Raw genomic sequence first — 18,497 nt, 5'->3', positions numbered from 1 at the left:
GAGACAAGAGTACAAGTAATTGTTCTTTATTACAGACAGGTACAAAACTAATTAGTCAAAAAGACCGAAGCCCATGTCATCATCAGATTCCTCTGACTCTTCCTTCTTTTCCTCTTCTTTCTTCTCCTCAGCTAGAAAAGGAGAAAGGAATCAGGTTTTTTCCATTTTTATCAGCTCATAAGAGTCACTTGCCACAAAAGATTTCCCATACAGTGAAATGACATCAAGTAGTAAGACCCAGCAATCCTAACAAACTGACAGCCCAGAGACTCTCTGCTACTAGAAAAGTGGTTTTGTGCCTTCTAAATTAATTTGTATCAAAGTTGAAAAACTTAAGAGATCCTGATGATACACAGGAAGATCAGCCTTAACTCCGAGGTAACACTAATCCTGTACGCTGACTCAAAGCACAACTCCAGATTTCTAAAGGTGAGGGTCTGTTTGCTCTAGAACACCCACACGCATATTGTGAAGCACAAATCACATTAAAACTGCAAGAGGAAGAGCCAAGCTGACTCTCAAGCTGAGAAGTAGCTTTTTAACCAAGTGTTTCTTCCAGCTGAAGATGCCAACACAGGACCCGGGATCCCACTTACCAGGGGCAGCACCACCCGCCGGTGCAGCACCGCCCGCAGGAGCAGCTGCAGCTGGAGCACCACCGCCACCAGCTCCCACGTTACAGATCAGACTTCCAATGTCGATGTTGGCCAGAGCCTAGGGAGAAGCAGCAGCAGGAAAAGCCTCATTAACACCAGGCAGGCATGGCAGCTTTGCTCCAGTCCTGTGCACCTGCTTGGTCACAACGCGAGGGCGGTGGTGGAACCACAGCGTGACAAACCAGTGGCCTGCTTCACTCCCACCAAAGTCACCATAATTCAGTGCTTTTTACAGCTAACGTTTCAAAGCTGAATTTTTAAGGGTCCATTGCCCACGGCATCACCGCTGGGGAGCTGCTGGTTGGTTGTGATCTCCTCTGCACTTGTGAGACACTCCCCCCACCCCCCCCTGCAGTGCTGTGTCCAGCTCTGGGGGCACCAACATCAGAAGGACACGGACCTGCTTGAGTGGGTCCGGAGGAGGCCATGAAGATGCTCAGGGGGCTGGAGCACCTCCCCTGTGAGGACAGGCTGAGAGAGTTGAGGGTGTTCAGCTGGAGACGAGAAGGCTCCAGGGAGACCTTAGAGCAGCCTCCCAGTACTTAAAGGGGCTACAGGAAAAGTGGGGAGGGACTCTTGATCATAAGTGTAGCAATAGGATGAGGAGTAATGGTTTTAAATTAAAAAGAGGGTAAATTTAGACTAGATATAAGATAGGAATTTTTTTAAACGAGGGCGGAGAAACACGGGACCAGGTTGTCCAGAGAGGTGGTAGATGCCCCCTCCCTGGGGGTATTCAAGGTCAGGCTTCCGGGGCTCTGAACAACCTGATCTCCTGGAAGAAATTCCTGCTCAGGGCGGGGGGGGACTGGACTAACGACCTTTAAAGGTCCCTCCGACCCAAACTCTTCTGGGATCCTACGACCTGCACCCGGCGATTCCCGCCGCCACCTTCCCCACTCCCAACGCCGGGACGCGTAGGGTTTCCCCCCCCCCGCCTCGCCTCGCGCTGCCCCTCGCCCACCTTCGCGAAGAGGCCCGGCCAGAACGGCTCCACGTTCACTCCGGCCGCTTTGATGAGCGCGTTGATCTTATCCTCCTGCAACGACAGCGGCGCTCAGCAGCCAGCCCGGCCCCGCCGCCTCCCGCCCCGCCGGCCATGCCGCGGCTCGCCGCCATCTTGTGCCGGCGGGGCCGGGGTGCCCGCACTCACCGTGACGGTGACCTCGTCGTCGTGCAGGATGAGGGCGGAGTAGATGCAGGCGAGCTCGGAGACGGAGGCCATGGTGGGGGCGCGGTGCCAGTCGCCGGGGTGGGACGGCCTTAGCTTCAGCTGAAGGACACAGCACCTTAGGCCGCCGGGGAGGGAAAGGCGCGTGTGGCGCCGCCGGAGCTTTATAAGGGCGCCCGGAGCCAATCGCAGCCGCGGCGCATGGAGACGCAACGAAGTCGTCATCGGCGCCGGCCAACCCGTGGCGGGCAGGGCAGCCCCGCCCCTTGACGTCATGGCAGCGCTCGGCCAATCGCAGCCTCCGGGGCAGCAGCGGCGGCCGGGCGGAGGGACGGCGGGGCCGCCATGGCGCGGCCTGGCCCAGCCCGCCTCAGCCTCAGCTCCCCTCAGCTCCGCTCAGCCCCCCTCAGCCCGCCTCGCGCGGCCTGCGGGCGGCGCTGGGGCTCCCCGCCTGCTCCCCGCCTGCTCCGGCGCCGCTGCTGCCTTCCTCCCTCTGGGGGTCACCGCGGCCCGTGGGAAAGGCCCTTCCCGGGCGGGCAGGCGTCCTCCGCGTTAAAGATGTTGTCTCCTTATAGAGATCTATTTTTTCTTCCCCTTCTTGTAAAAAAAAAAAAATTATTAAGGTGTGTCATTTTTATATGGACTGGGAACTACCAAAAAAAATACAACGCGGAATACTCACCAGAGCTGACACCACTGACTTAACGCTGGGCGCTGCCTGTTCTGCGTGTCGGGCTGTGTCCCCAGCCCCTCGGTGGAGATACAAACTAATCCTACTAATTTTCCATTTTTAATTTTATATTTACTAATTTTACATTTACTAATTCTCCATTTATGTCAGAATCCAGAACTGCTAATTTTTGTTCATGTTCTCCAAAAAAAAAAAAGTATATACCGTGTTCTGGGTTTAATAAGTGCTGTTATTTAGGGTGTCATCACTTGGCTAAATTTTCTGTAACGCATATATGTAAAAAAACTAACAAAGGCTGTAGAATGAACCATTTATGAAAACTTCACCCTTCCTGACTTCTGCAACCTTACCAGCCCCAGCAAATTCCAGCATTTCAGAGTCCTGGGACACAGGAGGGGTTTAGAGCTTTGAGACGGCACCTAGAGGAAGGGCTGAACCCACTGTGCTCTATCTGTTGCTGTTTCAGCAAGTGAAATCCCCTTCAAACAGGTAACACGGAAACCAACGGGTGTTTCAGCTGGGTCAAATGCAGCTGAATCAGTCACGACGGTGTATTTTTATTTTAAATGGTGAATTGGCAAGATGGGCATGTTTGTCATTCCTTTGGAAAGATGGGAGATTGGTTTGAAAATATTTTTTTTCCAAAGGAGCATGAGAAAATAGTTATTTTGAGTGAGACGTGGGTACTTAACTGAATCAAAATATCTTCCCCACCAAAACAGCTTTATATTCTATTTATATGCAATCAACTGACTTCCAGACAAGAGTGAAGTTACTTAAAGAGCATTTTTCAGAATGTTGTTGATGTGAGCTGCTCCGCAGCCGGCCTGGTCTGCAGCAGAGCAGCACATCTTGGTGCCCGGGGGTTTCCTGAGGCAGGGAAATGCCAGGGCGGCGGAGAGAGATGCTGGTGAGGCCCCGGGCACTGCCAGAGCAACTGTGGCCACCCCCACACCTACAGAATGCCCAGAACACGGGCATGCCAGTGGCCAGAGCGGGCGAATGATGTGGTGCAGCAGTTTGCACGGGAAGGTTGTCATCACCCTGCCAGCTCGAGAGGGAGATCTGGACAGGTTGGAGCAATGGGCTAAGGCCAAATGCCGGGTGCTGCACTTCGGCCACAACAACCCCCAGCAGCACTACAGGCTTGGGGAGGAGTGGCTGGAGAGCTGCCAGTCAGAGAGGGACCTGGGGGTGTTGATTGACAGCCGGCTGAACAGGAGCCAGCAGTGTGCCCAGGTGGCCAAGAAGGCCAATGGCATCCTGGCTTGTAGCAGCAATAGCGTGGCCAGCAGGGACAGGGAAGGGATCTTACCCCTGTACTCGGCACTGGTGAGGCCGCACCTCGATGACTGTGTTCAGTTTTGGGCCCCTCACTACAAAAAGGACATTGAATGACTCGAGCGTGTCCAGAAAAGGGCAATGAAGCTGGTGAAGGGTCTGGAGCACAGGTGTGATGGGGAGCGGCTGAGGGAACTGGGGGGGTTTAGTGTGGAGAAGAGGAGGCTGAGGGGAGACCTCATCGCCCTCTACAACTCCCTGAAAGCAGGGTGCAGAGAGCTGGGGATGAGTCTCCTGAACCAAGTAACAAGCGATAGGACAAGAGGGAATGGCATCAAGTTGCGCCAGGGAAGGGTTAGACTGGTTAGACTGGAAGTATTTCTTTGCAGAAGGGGTTGTTGGGTGTTGGAATGGGCTGCCCAGGGCAGGGGGGGAGTCCCCATCCCTGGAGGGGTTGAAGAGTCGGGCTGACCCAGCACTGAGGGATCTGGTGGAGTTGAGAACAGTCAGTGGGAAGTTAATGGTTGGACTGGATGATCTTCAAGGTCTTTTCCAACCTTGATGATTCTGGGATTCTGTGTGATTCTGTGAGAGGTGAGTTCAGCTGGTGGTCATCACCCCCCCAGAAGGAGCTTAGCTGTGGTATGCACTCAGCAGAAAGCGATGTCCTCTGCACTCGCCAGAACAGATGTGGCTACTCAGACAGAGCTCCCAGAAAAAACATGCAGCCAGGCAGGTCTCGGGCTGCAGGCGTGCCAGAGCCTTTTCCTGGTGAGCAATGGCAGGAGCAAGAACACCGGTGTGAGGTGTGACCAAGGGGAGGATGCGCCCAGCTTGGTGGCAGAGCTACAAGTGGAAGTAGAAAGGTTAAGGAGCATCAGGGAGTCTCAGAAAGAGACCGGTGGAACCATGCTCTGCCACCTTCCTTGAGACAGAAACAGGAACAGCCACCAGAAAAAAAAAAAACCAAGATCAAGGGGATCCTGTATCGTCCCCCCACCAGGCTGAAGGCAGAATCTTAAAGGAAGGGAATGAATGGAGGCAGGTTCATGCTCGGGGTGCCAGGCAAAGCCCCTCCTTGCCCACCTCGCCTTGCCAGGTCCTCGTACGACAGGTGTGAGGCTCTGGGTGTGGAAGGCCAGTCGATGGATGATATGGATGATGGTTTATCTACACCAGAGGTGTTGCCACGGCCAGAAAGGGCCACCCCAGTACCACCTCCATGAGGAAGAAAAGATGGGTTATAGTTGTTGGTGACTCCCTTCTGAGGGGAACAGAGGGTCCAATATGATGGGCAGACTCTCCTCTTAAGGGAGTCTGCTGCCTCCCTGGGGCCCGGGTTAAAGACATCACTAGGAAACTCCCTAACCTGGTATGTCATTCAGACTATATTACCCGTTACTGCTCTTCCATGTGGGTGGTGATGAAGCTGCAGTGATATAGTCCAAGGGTAATCAAGAGACTTCAGGGCCTTGGGACAGTTGGTATGGGAATCTGGAGCACAGGTAATTTTTTCCTCCAGTTGTGGGCAGTGACACTGGAAGAAACAGATGGACTTAGACTATTAATACCTGGCTCTGTGGCTGGTGTCAGTGCCAGAATTTTGGGTTTTTCAGTAATGGGATGGTCTACATGGCACCAGGCCTGCTGGCATTGGATGGGCTTCACCTTTCTTAAAGCAGGAAGAGGGTCTTTGCTCATGAGCTAGCAGGGTTGATTGACAGAGCTTTAAACTAGACTTGAATTGGGAGGGGGATAATATCAGGCTCACCCATGACAGACAAGCCACGGGATGACATGTCAAGGTTGGAGGGATGGGGCACTAGTAAGAGCCCTCAGCCTGTTGCTCTGAGACTTGCTGGGTACACTGGAGCACACCTGAAGTCTTACAGAGCTGAGCCAGGGGCTCCTGAGATAATAGGATCCAACGGAAACACCAGTGAAATACCTCAAAGGAAATAAGGGGTGTTCCTATAAGAAGGTGACGTGGCCAACAGCCCGGCTGTAGTGCCTCCACACTCATGCAGCATGAGCAACAAACAGGAGGAGTTGGAAACCACCGTGCTGCTAGAAAGCTATGACTTAGTTGCCATTTCTGAAACTCGGTGGGACAGGGAGGTGATTTGAGGCAGCCAGCGTGGCTTCACCAAGGGCAAGTCTTGCCTGACCAACCTAGAGGCCTTCTATGATGGAGTGACTACATCAGTGGATAAGGGAAGAGCTACGAATGTCATCTAGCTGGACTTCTGTAAGGCCTTTGACACAGTCCCCCACAACATCCTTCTCTAAATTGTCAAGATGTGGATTTGATGGGTGGGCCGTTCAGTGGATGAGGAATTGGCTGGATGGTCACATCCAGACGGTAGTGGTCAATGGCTCAATGTCCAGATGGAGATCAGTGACGAGTGGTGTTCATCAGGGGTCCATACTGGGACCGGTACTGTTTCATATCTTCATCAGTGACATAGACAGTGGGATCAAGTTCACCCTCAGCAAGTTTTCAGATGACACCAAGCTGAGTGGTGCAGTTGACATACCTGAGGGACGAGATGCCATCCAGAGGGACCTGGACAAGCTCAAGAAGTGGGCTCCTGTGAAACTTGTGGAGTTCAGCAAGGCCAAGTGCAAGGTCCTGCACATGGATTGGGGCAACCCCCAGTATCAATACAGGCTGGGAGATGAAGGGATTGAGAGCAGCCCTGAGGAGGAGGACTTGGGGGTACTGGGGGATGAAAAACTGGACACGAGCCAGCAATGTGCACTCACAGCCCAGAGAGCCAACTGTGTCCTGGGCTGCGTCAGGAGCAGTGTGGCCAGCAGGTCAAGAGAGGGAATTCTCCTCTTCTGCTCTGGTGAGATCCCACCTCGAGTGCTGCATCCAGCTCTGGGGTCCTCAGCACAAGACAGACATGGACCTGTTAGAGCGGATCCAATAGAGGCCACGAAGATGCTCAGGGGCCTGGAGCACCTCCCCTGTGAGGACAGGCTGAGAGAGTTGGGATTGTTCAGCCTGGAGAAGGGAAGGCTCCAGGGAGACCTAATTGCAGCCTTTCAGTACTTAAAGGGGGCTTATAAGAAAGATGGGGACAAACTTTTTAGCAGGGCCTGTTGCAATTGGACAAGGGGTAATGGTTTTAAACTAAAAGCGGGTAAATTTAGACTAGATATAAGGAAGACATTTTACTGTGAGGGTGGTGAAACACGGGCACAGGTTGCCCAGAGAGGTGGTAGATGCCCCATCCCTGGAAACATTCAAGGTCAGGTTGGACGGGGGTCTGAGCAACATGATGCAGTTGAAGATGTCCCTGCTCATTGCAGGGGGGCTGGACTAGATGACTGTCACGTCCCACTCAGATGAGGGAGACAAGTGACTCAGATTCATAAATCCCCAGTGGAGTGGACAACGGTGAGACAAGTCTCAAAGTCCAGACACAAATACTTATTAATTTCCCACAATGTATTAATTGGATACACAATAATTGACTAAGTATATAACAAATTATGGCAAGTGGTACAATATGTCTTGCGTTACTTAATGATAACAAGGAAAAGTGGGGAAAAGAGCAGAAGAGAGATAGAGATAGAGTTTGGAATAGAAACAGAGATCACCAGTCCGGCTTCCTGAGTCGGTCCTACCAATGAGGGTTCCAGGATTTATCCATCTTCTTTCACTTCACTTCTTCTGTTATCCTCACCCTCTTCAGTTTACACACACTTTCCTTGGGTCCCTCCCCTAGGTCAATCCACATACCTACATATCCCATGTGTGGGGAGGGGTAAGGTGTTTCATGGGATGATGTAATTAGCAGGATCTTGTTAATCTTCATCAGCATATGCGGGGTGTCAACTTTAATATGCATTTTGCAGATAATGAAACAAAGGTCATTCACTGGACAAATGGCCCTTGAAACTTTACAAGACGCACCAGAGCAGAACCGTCCTGTCTCCACAGGGCTCCCCCCTCCAGCTGCATCCTGTGCTGTCCAGGCATCTTATCAGCTCCAGACTCCACATGATCCACCCCGTGACTATAGTTTCATTACTTGTGTTTGAGACATTCCTCAGCTCGGAGGGCACCCAGTCCCCCGCCATTGCTTATTTTTACCAAGTCAGGTCTCTCACAATGAGTGCTAAAGGTCCCTTCCAACCCAAACCATTCTATGATTCTATGATAAATAAGTTGAACTTTCAAAAATAAGCTTGAGCAAAATAATTCAAGGATTTGCAAAAAGCCTGAAAGCTTAGAATTCTAAAATGACAATTTTCCATTGCCAGCAAAGTGTATCCAACAGCCTACTATTGTAATGCTCCTTCGTAAAAATCTGACAATTTATTAGACCATTACAAGTAAAAACTGAGGTAGGCAAGAGGGACTTGACCTCTTGTATCCATCCCTTTCTCACAACCAGAAACAACTCAAAAGTTTCACTAAATGAAGATTTGACACTACTTACTGCTGGAGATGATAAATGCAAAGTGTTGCAGAGCTTAACTTGTGGGTGTTTAACCCTATTAGTGGGGTCACCAGCTCTGATTTTAAGCATTTACTTAAACTTCCTGTACAAGGCACAGGACAAATGTCTACATTTTCAGTACCTAACTTAAAGTAGCAAATAAATGCATCCTTCCATTAGGGTGTAATATCCTGGAACCTCTGTCATTGTTAGGTGCTTGAGGATGGGATTTCACAAATGACTCTCAGGAGCCTGCCCTGTCTGTCCCTCACGCCAGGGCTGCCATGGCCTGCCGTGCGAAAGCACTCAGAGCTCTGCCGGTAGGTCCATGAGATGATCTGAGTGAAAACAGCAACACGGAAAGAAAAAGAGTCCTCTTCAATCAAATGAACTTGCCAGTGATTGTGGCCTGGGAAATGAGTAACTGAAGTGTGCAAACAAACAACAGAATTATAGGCTTAATAGAGACCAGGCAGAATTTGCTTACGATGGAAGTTCATCTATAGTATATAACTACGTTTCAGATATCGGTAACTTTAGACATAAAGTAATAGCTATGTGAGCAGCTCCTTATGTGGGCTGGTCTAATCATCAGTTCCTTCCTCACATACATAAATGTAGTCTGGTGTGGGATCCATTTAGGAGGGAATCTTTCTTATTTGAATAGCTTGGACACCAGGTGTCTCATGCTGAGAAACCCAATGTTAGATTCAGCATCTGAAACATCTGCTCCACTGAAAATATCCTGCCATAAACAGAAAGTAACTTATTTTGCAGGATTTAAATAATGGCTATCATTGCTCTCTTTGGACAGCAGAGGAAATCTAGCTTCTCTCAACTTGCAGGTTCTCCGTATTCCAGCGATTCTTGTTGCAATGATCATCATGTTTAGTGCTGTTGTACTGAAGCTGAATACATTTGGGGACAGTATGCAAGTGTTCCTATTGCTTATGGATATGAAGAAAGGTGAATGATGGGGGCCAGCTTGATCTGTTCTGCTTTAGTGGTGAAAGTAGGAACGGAAATTTGTGTGGGCCCTAACAGAGGGAGGAGGAACACTGGTAACGGTTCTGATATAGCAGTCCTTAAGCTAAAAACAATTACAAATGCATTGTTAAAAAATAAAATATGAAGACCTAGAATTTAAACGTGACATTCACGTAAGCTTAGGCTTTGGTTGGTAAAGATGATAATTAAATGAGATTTGCCTACATCCTTGCTTCATGGCTGTCTTGCTGCATCTATTGAGTGACACTGATAAGGCTGCTCTGTAGGGGCTTGGAATAAAGTTATGATGAAGACAAAGCACTATGTAATAGTAAGCTAAAAAACAGGCTTTCTGCTTCCCAAAGCTTTTTGAAGCCTGGCTATCCAGTCAGGATTGCTGGTTAATAAAACTCCAGAAATTTGCAGTGCTATGTACTTTTCACCTCTGGTCCTGTGACTGTCTATACTCTGTTCAACCTATTTAACACATCGCCATCCTTTTGGAGCAGAACAGTCTCCATTCTAGATGAATCTATATCAAGTAGGTGAGGGGCTAAAAAAAAATGCCAAAAAACTGTACATGGTTCTGCGTATTCTACAATTCCAGGCTAGTGAGTTACTTCCAGGGTGATGAGTTACTGGGACTTGGGCCAGAAAACCAATGTTCTGGTTTAGGATGATAATAAAACTGTGTTGCTAGCAAGCTGTTACAGGACAGCACAGGAGTGTCTTCATGATAAATAAAACAAGTAACTTGGGGATGAAACGCCCCTGAGGTGGGTATTTTACACCCAGAGGATGGTAAAGAGCGGTGGTAGAGATTTGGCTGGATATGCTTGTGCATCACTTACTTACCAGCCAAGAAGGGAAAATGTCAGCAAGGTGCAGATGAACTGAGGTGATTCTTCCTTTCTTAAAACAGCTTTTTCCCAGCTCTGAAGGCTTCACTTTTTCAATGACCAATAACTGACCATAAGTGAGTTATTGATGGTTTGGGGGGCCTTCGCCTTCTGCCCGCACCCATAGTTTCAGGGCCCTTGCTGTTATCCCACACCTAAACATCCCAGCGTGAGACACCTGGTGTCAAGTTCCAGTTCACAGAGCAACCTCTCAGACAAGTTGGTAACAGGTCTGATATAAACCAAGACTGGGACCTTCGGGGGTTAGTATGAGGCCTATGGCCTGTTAATAGCAGGACAATAGTATTTTCACCAGACATTGGGTACAGAATTGCTTATGTAGTTATGCCGTATTAGCATGCGTATGTTTGGGTTCAAAACAAGTTAGCATTAAAGTCTGCATAGTGATTGTTCCGTGGTTCTAGAAAACTGCATCGTGTTGTGACTCAATGCTAAGGAAGCAAGAACAATTAGGGTAGGTGAAATGGTAAAGTCTTGTATCTGGGACTTGAAGACAACATTTCAAAACATGAAACAGCACGAGTTAAAAACTTTGCCAGGTATAAGACCAGCAGGTAAGGAAGTCATTTGCATGCCCGAAAAGGAGAAAAGATATGACTGCTTGATGGAAAAGAAAAAAAAAAAGCAAGATTCCCTTAGCTTCTAAATCAGCTTTGTATTGCCCAGAATCACTTACATGTTCTGTATAGACACCATAGTCTCCTAAAAACAATCACTGTGAGAGGACTTAAAAGTAGATAAGCAATTTTAGGTTGCCTTTCTTACTGCAGTCCAACTTAATCTCTATATGGTTCCCTTTCTTTCTCTAGTAGTTCATTATTTTTCTCTTGTTAACTGTTCAAATGTTCTAAATTGTTCATTGGCCCTGGAAGGATCCCAATTTGGCTATACAAACCTGGTTTTAGCAATTAGCCACACTAATGAACTTGAGGTTGTTGCTCATCATCAACAGGGTAGGACGGCTCTACAGAAGGATCTGGACAGGCTGGAGCAATGGGCCAAGGCCAGCTGTATGAGATTCAACAAGGTGAAGTGGCAGGTCCTGTGCTTGGGTCACAACAACCCCACGCAACACTACAGGCTTGGGGAAGAGTGGCTGGAAAACTGCCCGGCGGGAAAGGAGCTGGGGGTGTTGGTCGACAGCTGACTGAATATGAGCCAGCAGTGTGCCCAGATGGCCAAGAAGGCCAATGGCATCCTGGCTTGTATCAGCAATAGCGTGGCCAGCAGGGACAGGGAAGGGATCTTACCCTGTACTTGGCACTAGTGAGGCCGCACCTCGATGACTGTGTTCAGTTTTGGGCCCCCCACTACAAGAAAGACACTGAGGTGCTGGAGCGTGTCCAGAGAAGAGCAACGAAGCTGGTGAAGGGTCTAGAGCACAGGTCTGATGGGGAGCGGCTGAGGGAACTGGGGGTGTTTAGTCTGGAGAAAAGGAGGCTCAAGGGAGACCTTATCACTCTCTACAACTACCTGAAAGGAGGTTGTAGCGAGGTGGGTGTCGGTCTCTTCTCCGAAATAACAAGCGATAGGACAAGAGGAAATGGCCTCAAGTTGCACCAGGGGAGGTTTCAGTTGCATATTAGGAAAAATTTCTTCACCAAAAGGGTTGTCAAGCCCTGGAACAGGCTGCCCCGGGAAGTGGTTGAGTCACCATCGCTGGAGGTATTTAGAAGACGTGTAGATGTGGCATTTGGGGACATGGTTCAGTGGTGGGCTTGGCAGTGTTAGGTTAACGGTTGGACTCAGTGATTTTAAGGGTCTTTTCCAACCTAAATGATTCTGTGATTCATGCAACACCTTCACCCAAAGGCAACAGGTTCAAGTCTTTCCGACTCTCAAAGGGAAGGAAGGTGTTGGCAGATAATCAGGTTGTCCTGATTTCATTTCATTCACTCTTTATGTGCTGTTAACCATAACAGTCATCCCCTCCCACAACTGTTTTCCACTGTTCTTTGCAGTTGCACCTCCTGTGCCATGCTGAGTCTGGTGTTTTTTTTTTTTTTTAATTTGACAAAACAGCTGTAGACCATTACATTGTCTTCTCCAAGTTTGTTCATGAACAGTCTCAGGTAGAGTATTTGCTTCCCTTCTTTTTTTATTGGAAACTACTTTTCTCCCTACTGGGTTTTTGTCCGGTTTTTTTGTTTTGTTTTGTTTTCCTGATAACTAGGTTATTACAACAAAGAACAAAACTCTGTTACTACTTAAAACTGTAATAATCAGCATACCTAATTATCCCCAATAGGTGGTGCTGCATCTTTTTATAGTGTTAAATTGTTGTATTGTTGGCCCTGATCATCTAGAAAAGTCAAGTCTTTCTTGAGTGAACGCAAGTTAGTAATCTAATAATAATAAAGACTGGGGGTTTTTTTGGTGGTTTTTTTTTTGTGTTGTTTTTTGTTCTTAATAAATAAGTACTGCAATTCATTTGAAAAAAGAAACCAAGTATGGCTTTGTAGCTTAGTAATTAGGACAGCCACCTGGTTGTAGAAAGACAAAAATCAGGTTTTGGTCCCACTACCATGGATTAATTCTGATTAAATCAGTAATCGTAAAATAATAAACAGTCCCTGGGGAGGGGACTAGAACCCTCAAAGTGTCTGTAACCATGTGAACACAGTAAATCATAGAGTCATGGTCTTCTTCCTTTTTGTTCTGATCTCACTCATTTTATATTCTTATGCAAGGCAGAACACAGAATATGTGAGAAGTCCAATGCACACACTCCAGGATAACCTCTTCCTCCAAGGCTTTCTGTACCATTCCCCACAGCCTCCTCCTGGAGAAACTGGTGTGTAATGGTCTAGACAAGTGGTCTGTGCAGTGGGTGGGGAACTGGCTGACAGGCCACACCCAGAGGGTGGTGGGAAATAGCTCCTTTTCAAACTGGCAACCTGTCACAAGTGAGGTCCCCCAGGGATTGATATTGGGCCCAACGCTGTTTAGTATCTTCCTAAGTGACCTGGCTGATGGGATCAAGTGGACCCTGATGAATTTGCTGATGATACCAAACTGAGTGGGGAGGTGGATACTTCAGAAGAGAGAGCCACCCTGCAGGAAGACCTGGATAGGCTGGAAGAGGGGGTTAAGAAGAACATTCTGAAGTTCAACAAAGACCAATATAAGGTCTTGCACCTGGGAAACCATAATCCAGGAGTGCAGCACAGGCTGGGATCTACCCAGCTGGGGAACAGCTCTGTGGAAAGGGACCTGGGGGTCCTGGTGGACGACAAGGTCAATAGGAGTGACCAGTGTGCTGCTGCTGCAGAGAAAGCCAACGGGATGCTGGGCTGCATCAACAAGGGCATCACCAGCAGAGATAAAGTCATTATCCCACTCTGCTCAGCACTTGTCAGGCCACACCTGGAATACTGTGTTCAGTTTTGGTCCCTGCTACACAAAAAAGCTGTGGCCAGGCTGGAGAGGGTCCAGAGAAGGGGCACAAAGATGATCAAGGGACTGGACAGCCTGGCCTGTGAGGAGAGGCTGAGAGAACTGGGTTTGTTCAGCCTTGAGAAGAGAAGGCTTAGGGGAGACCTTGTCACCATGTTCCAGTGTTTGAAGGGTGGCTACAAAGAAGATGAAGACTGCCTTTTTACAAGGAGTCACATGGAAAAGATGAGGGGTAATGGGTACAAGTTACTCCTGGGGAGATTCCGATTGGACACAGGAGGAAAATTGTTCACAATGAGAACAGTCAGTCGCTGGAATGATCTCCCCAGGGAAGTGGTGGATTCCCCACCATTGGACACTTTTAAGATTCAGCTGGACGGGGTGCTGGGACATCTTGTCTAGACTGTGCTTTTGCCAAGAAAGGTTGGACCAGGTGAGCCTTGAGGTTCCTTCAAACCTGGTATTCTGTGATCTTAAAAGTTAGGCCAGCAGAGAGTTGGAAAGTATGAGCTTAAATCTCCTCAGAGTCAAGAATAAAATTTACATCCTTCTGCTCTGAGTAAAATTTTTTTCAACTGTATCACTGTTATCAAAGACTAAAAGACATTTATAAACTGTGCTTTTTAAATTAATTTAGTTTAAAAAGGGAAGGGGTTTTACTTAGTGAGATCAATGTATGTTTTTCTCATCAAAAGAAAAGTCATATCATTTGTCACTAGCCTATTTGTATATAAAATATTTTCCCCAGATTACTTCTGCTGATATAAATGATTTTTAAAAGCTGTTCCTAAATACCATCTTTGCTTCCAAAATTATTAGAAAATGCTTAGTTTTTCCAAAACTAATAATTCCTTCTTAGAGACATATCAGTTCTGGGAAATTTCAGCTTGAAATCCAATGACTATGGTAGGTATTGTGCCCAACAGTCACTCAATTTTTTTCTTTAAAGAAACCTGATTTTAAGTGTTTAAGCAGTTCTTATACTACTATATAATTGTCAATATAGCATATAAAGAGCACGTATGAATAAAGAATGGGTTTATAGAGCTTTCAAACCACTCTTTCAAACTGTGCCTTTTCAAAAACTGAGGTCTTTTCGGGTGAAATTGCCTGGTAAGACATAATTAGGTTTCACTGTGCTCCAAAACACCGATTGTCAGGGACAGAAAGCATCAGAAATAAAGCAAGTGACATGGCCCAAAATGAGCATGTGTCCTGTTACTTCAAGAACTGAGGTAGAAGAAAGCTGTAACTCTCCGTTCCTTGGAAATGCTGCTGGAAGTGTGCAGTAGCATAAAAATAGCCTGCAGGAACAACAGGACTACATGAGAAAACTGCTTAAATAAAACTATTTAACTAATTTATTATTTAACTGATTGTGCAAGTCTGCAGTCATGTATACACAGCGATAAGCCCTTTTGCTTATGAAGTGCTAAATCCACAAAAATCAGCTTTAAATCAATACGAGTATATTGCACTCTAGGATGTTCCAGGTATTAATTGCTGTTTTCAGGATCTCTTGTTTTCCAGGGAATTTCTGAAATCAATTGCAGAGTATCCTGTGGAGCCTGAGAGAAGTGTGGGATATGTTTTTATTGTTTTGTGAAACCTCCTTTTACATTTCTTCTATTTCACTTATCTTCTGTTGCTTGTTAGCTTGTTATTTTCAAACTGCTAACTCTTTTGCAATTGTGTGAGGTATCCAATGAAGTTCCACGTGGGTACATCCCTTCAGCATGTAAGCTTCACTGGCTGTTGCTTTCAGGACAGGATTTCACAAGAAGAATGATGTAGAAAGGTGAGACAGAATTCTCTGCGTTTATGTGTCCAACAGTCAGTCAGTTTGGGTTTTGTCCATATATAGGACAGAGATGGCCATTTTCCTGGAAGTCTGTATTGAGCTCATTCCGCGCATCTACAAACATGATCGGATGGAGATTAGCTTCAGTGCTGCTAGTCAGGGTGTCCAAATTAGCCAAGTGGACTTTTCTAGAAACCTATCAGTGTATTTTTGACTCTCTTGTACTTAAATGCAGAAGGTCTGACAGGCATGACAGGAAATGTAACATTAGAGGGAGTTATCTTCCTGATTAGATTGAAGAAAATGATTTAAATATAGTACCAAAACAATCAGATGTCGATACAGGGACTGTGTGGTTTCCCCCTGTCAGCTCGGCATTTAGTACTAGTATAGCAGAAAGGCCAGATTTCCCTCAGATAACTCTCTTCTGGCTCTTAATTTTGGAGATTTCTCCCTCCCCCTCCCCCCATTTTCAGCCTCTAGTAAGGTTATATAGCATGAACCAGAAATTATTGGTGGTTGTGCAAAAATGTTACCCAACTCCTCACAGAGATGAAAACAGCAACGCCTTTGCCAGCTCCCTTGTTTATCTTCAAAATTTTGCTAGAGCTACTTGGCTTTACTCTAGAACTAAAGTTGACCCATGATTTTGTCCTCTATTTGTTCATAGTTACTGGTAAATCTTTACTTTCCAGCAACTTGAGGAGCTTGGAATGCAGACAAATCCAAAATCACTCCAGGGGAAACTCTAGTGGTAACAATGGTTTCAGGAGCAGTACACTTGAAGTGAAAGCTGAGCTGTTAATAGCAACCCTTGAATATCTACAAGTATGACCCAAATGGAAGAGTAAACATATAGTTGGTGCAGCTTTGGAACAGTGAGATGCTTCTATATCACTGCAAATATGAACTGATATAGGAGGATATGACTTTGTTTGATGAAGCATAGAAGCCGTATGTTTGCCTCGTCCTTTGGCAGATAATATTTACTGAAGGAATTCAGTTGACTTTGAAGGGGCTTGACTGTTCTGGGATGAGAACTGCATTATTTTTTTCAAGGCTTCCGCATCAAAATGGAGCAGGTGAATGAAAGTATGAATCATAGCTGTTATACTGTCATTCTGTAGGTGACACTTTCTGGTGGAAGTGAACATCATTAACTTGTTCTTTGCCTCCTTAGCAGGTTTAAGATTTTTTTTTCCCTACTTTCTGCTCCTGAAAGGAAGAGGTACCGATGAGGTGATTACAAAAGGATGACAGTTCCTGCAGGAATCACCATCACTGCAAACTTTACATATGTACGGTCAGAGATTATCTGGTTGTACAAGGCAGTGAGGTACCACACCACTGCTGGGTTTCATAGATACAACAAAAAGTGGATGTGGTATGGAGGTGTGAGATCAGTGAGGTGACTGATCTGAGGTTTTCATGGCAGTGTTGCCTTTGTCTCATTGGGTGCTGGGGAGGAAAAAAGTGAAACAATCAAATCTGGTAACAAGTAAACAGGGCATTTAAGATCAAGCAGCACATGTGATATTGATGCCAATCCAGCATCCCTTTTAAACCCGCATAACTAGGCAAACTGTCTTGAAAGAGAGGTAGTGGAGTGAGAGCTAGAGGCACATGGTTATTTTCCAAGGTCTCACTGAAAGACAGAACAAGTCTCCAGCAGTCCTGGCTGCAGCTTACACTTTGTCTGTTGACGTTGCACCTGCCTAAGGCAGAGGCTTGATAAAAAGGAGCCATGGGTCATCTCGGTGGGTGACTTCAGGGCCTTCGAAAGGTTCCTGCTACAAATGGTTCACGTCTGGCTATCCGCACGGCAGGCGCTAAGAGGAGCAAAGCCCAGCGTGCGCGGGTGCTGCCGGCGGGCTGGGGAAGAGCTGGGCAGAGCCGGTTGATGAAATTCGTGCGGGGGGGGGAGAAGGAGGCGGCTGCAAGGCGGTGAGCCCCGAGGGGCGGACTGGAGGCGGTGGGCGCCCGGCTCGGCCCGGGGCCCCCCCACATGGCCGGGCTGCGGGGAGCGGGGCCCCTCGGGCGGGCGGGCCGGCCGCCTGCTTCCCGCCCGCCGCGGGGGCCCGGCAGGAGGCCGGAGGAGCCGGCAGCGGGCGGAGCGGCCCTTCCCCGTGACCCCGCGGCTCCTCCCTTCTCCCCACCCACCTCCCCGCTCCTCAGTGCCGCCGAGTAACCTGGTTTCCCGGCGTCGGCCCGGCCCTCCTCCCTCTTTTCTTTTCTTTTTTTTTTTTCTTCTTTCCCCTTTTCTTTTCCTTATCCCTCCCCTCCCCTTCCTCCTCCTCCCCCTTCCCCCGACAGCGTAGCCGGGGCTCGGGCTCGCTCCCTCCCCCCCTTCCCTCCCCTCGAGCTGCTGCCGCGGTAGGGACCTGGAGAGAGGCGCCGCCTCCGCCGCCGCACACGGAGACATGTACCCGGGAGCCACCGCCGCCGGACCCGGTGAGGCTTCGGCCGGTTTGGTTTCCCTCCTCCGGGCCTCCCCGGAGCCGCCGGAACGACTTTCTCTTTCTCTCTCGGGGCGGCGGGGCTTGAGCTTGGCGGCCGGGGAGGGTTTGTGGGGCGTGTGAGGGGGGTTTGTGAGGCGTGTGAGGGGGATTTGTGGGGGGTGTGAGCGGGGTTTGTGGGGGGTGTGACGGGGGGTTTGGGGTGTGTGACGGGGGGGTTGTGGGGTGTGTGAGGGGGGTGACCGTTGGCGCACGCGGCGGTCTGTCAGCGCGGGAGGCGGCAGGAGCCCCTCTGTGGCCAACTCTAGCCCCCCCCCCGCCTCCCCTCAGCGCCGCGAGGCGCCAACGGCCGGGCGTTGTGAGGGGGGGACCCTGCGTGAGAGCTCCCCCCCCCCGCCTTCCTCCTTCTCCTCCTCCTCCCGCCCCGGCTCGGGCCTGGCTGGAGCCGCTGAGGCCGCGGCCGGCCGCGCTCGCAGGGGAAGGAGGGGTCAGGCCGCTGCCGCCACCTCGGGGAGGGCGGCGAGCGAGCCTGCGTGTCCGGAGGCCCCTTTTAGGGGAGGGTCGCCTTCCCCTGCCCTCCTCTCCGGCGGGAGAGGGCGGCGGGAGGCTGGCCCCAGCCTGAGGAGGAGGAGGGGGGGTGGGGGGAGGCGAGCCCCGAGGCGGCGGGGAAGGAGGGGCGGGCGA

General features: G+C 48.9%; 2 protein-coding genes across 2 annotated transcripts in view; one reads left to right on the top strand and one right to left on the bottom strand.

The window, feature by feature from the left end:
- Window positions 1-10: 10 nt before the first annotated feature.
- On the bottom strand, window positions 11-1,994 carry RPLP1 (ribosomal protein lateral stalk subunit P1). The gene is made up of 4 exons (XM_074888934.1): window positions 1,810-1,994; window positions 1,621-1,695; window positions 597-714; window positions 11-131 (listed from the first exon to the last, which is right to left on the bottom strand). The coding sequence occupies exons 1-4, from the start codon at window positions 1,879-1,881 to the stop codon at window positions 52-54; spliced, it is 345 nt and encodes a 114-aa protein (XP_074745035.1). The 5' UTR covers window positions 1,882-1,994; the 3' UTR covers window positions 11-51.
- Window positions 1,995-17,510: 15,516 nt separating this feature from the next.
- AGO2 (argonaute RISC catalytic component 2) overlaps window positions 17,511-18,497 on the top strand; it is a 66,871-nt gene continuing 65,884 nt past the window's right edge. The window contains exon 1 of the mRNA XM_074888721.1: window positions 17,511-17,808. Coding sequence (XP_074744822.1) covers window positions 17,778-17,808 — 31 coding nt within the window. The 5' untranslated portion in view covers window positions 17,511-17,777. The remainder of the gene's footprint in view (window positions 17,809-18,497) is intronic.

This window comes from Strix uralensis, chromosome 1 (genome assembly GCF_047716275.1).
Source record: "Strix uralensis isolate ZFMK-TIS-50842 chromosome 1, bStrUra1, whole genome shotgun sequence".
Taxonomy (NCBI): Eukaryota; Metazoa; Chordata; class Aves; order Strigiformes; family Strigidae; genus Strix; species Strix uralensis.
This window is presented reverse-complemented; position numbering and strand designations above follow the sequence as displayed.

Bases quoted from the DNA above. Each gene is read 5' to 3' on its own strand.
- RPLP1 (XM_074888934.1), bottom strand. From the start codon at position 1,881: ATGGCCTCCGTCTCCGAGCTCGCCTGCATCTACTCCGCCCTCATCCTG. The intron at 715-1,620 runs GTGGGCGAGGGG...GCTTCTCCCTAG, and splicing joins GGCCGGGCCTCTTCGCGAAG to GCTCTGGCCAACATCGACAT. The intron at 132-596 runs GTAAGTGGGATC...CTCCTTTTCTAG, and splicing joins GGCGGGTGGTGCTGCCCCTG to CTGAGGAGAAGAAAGAAGAG.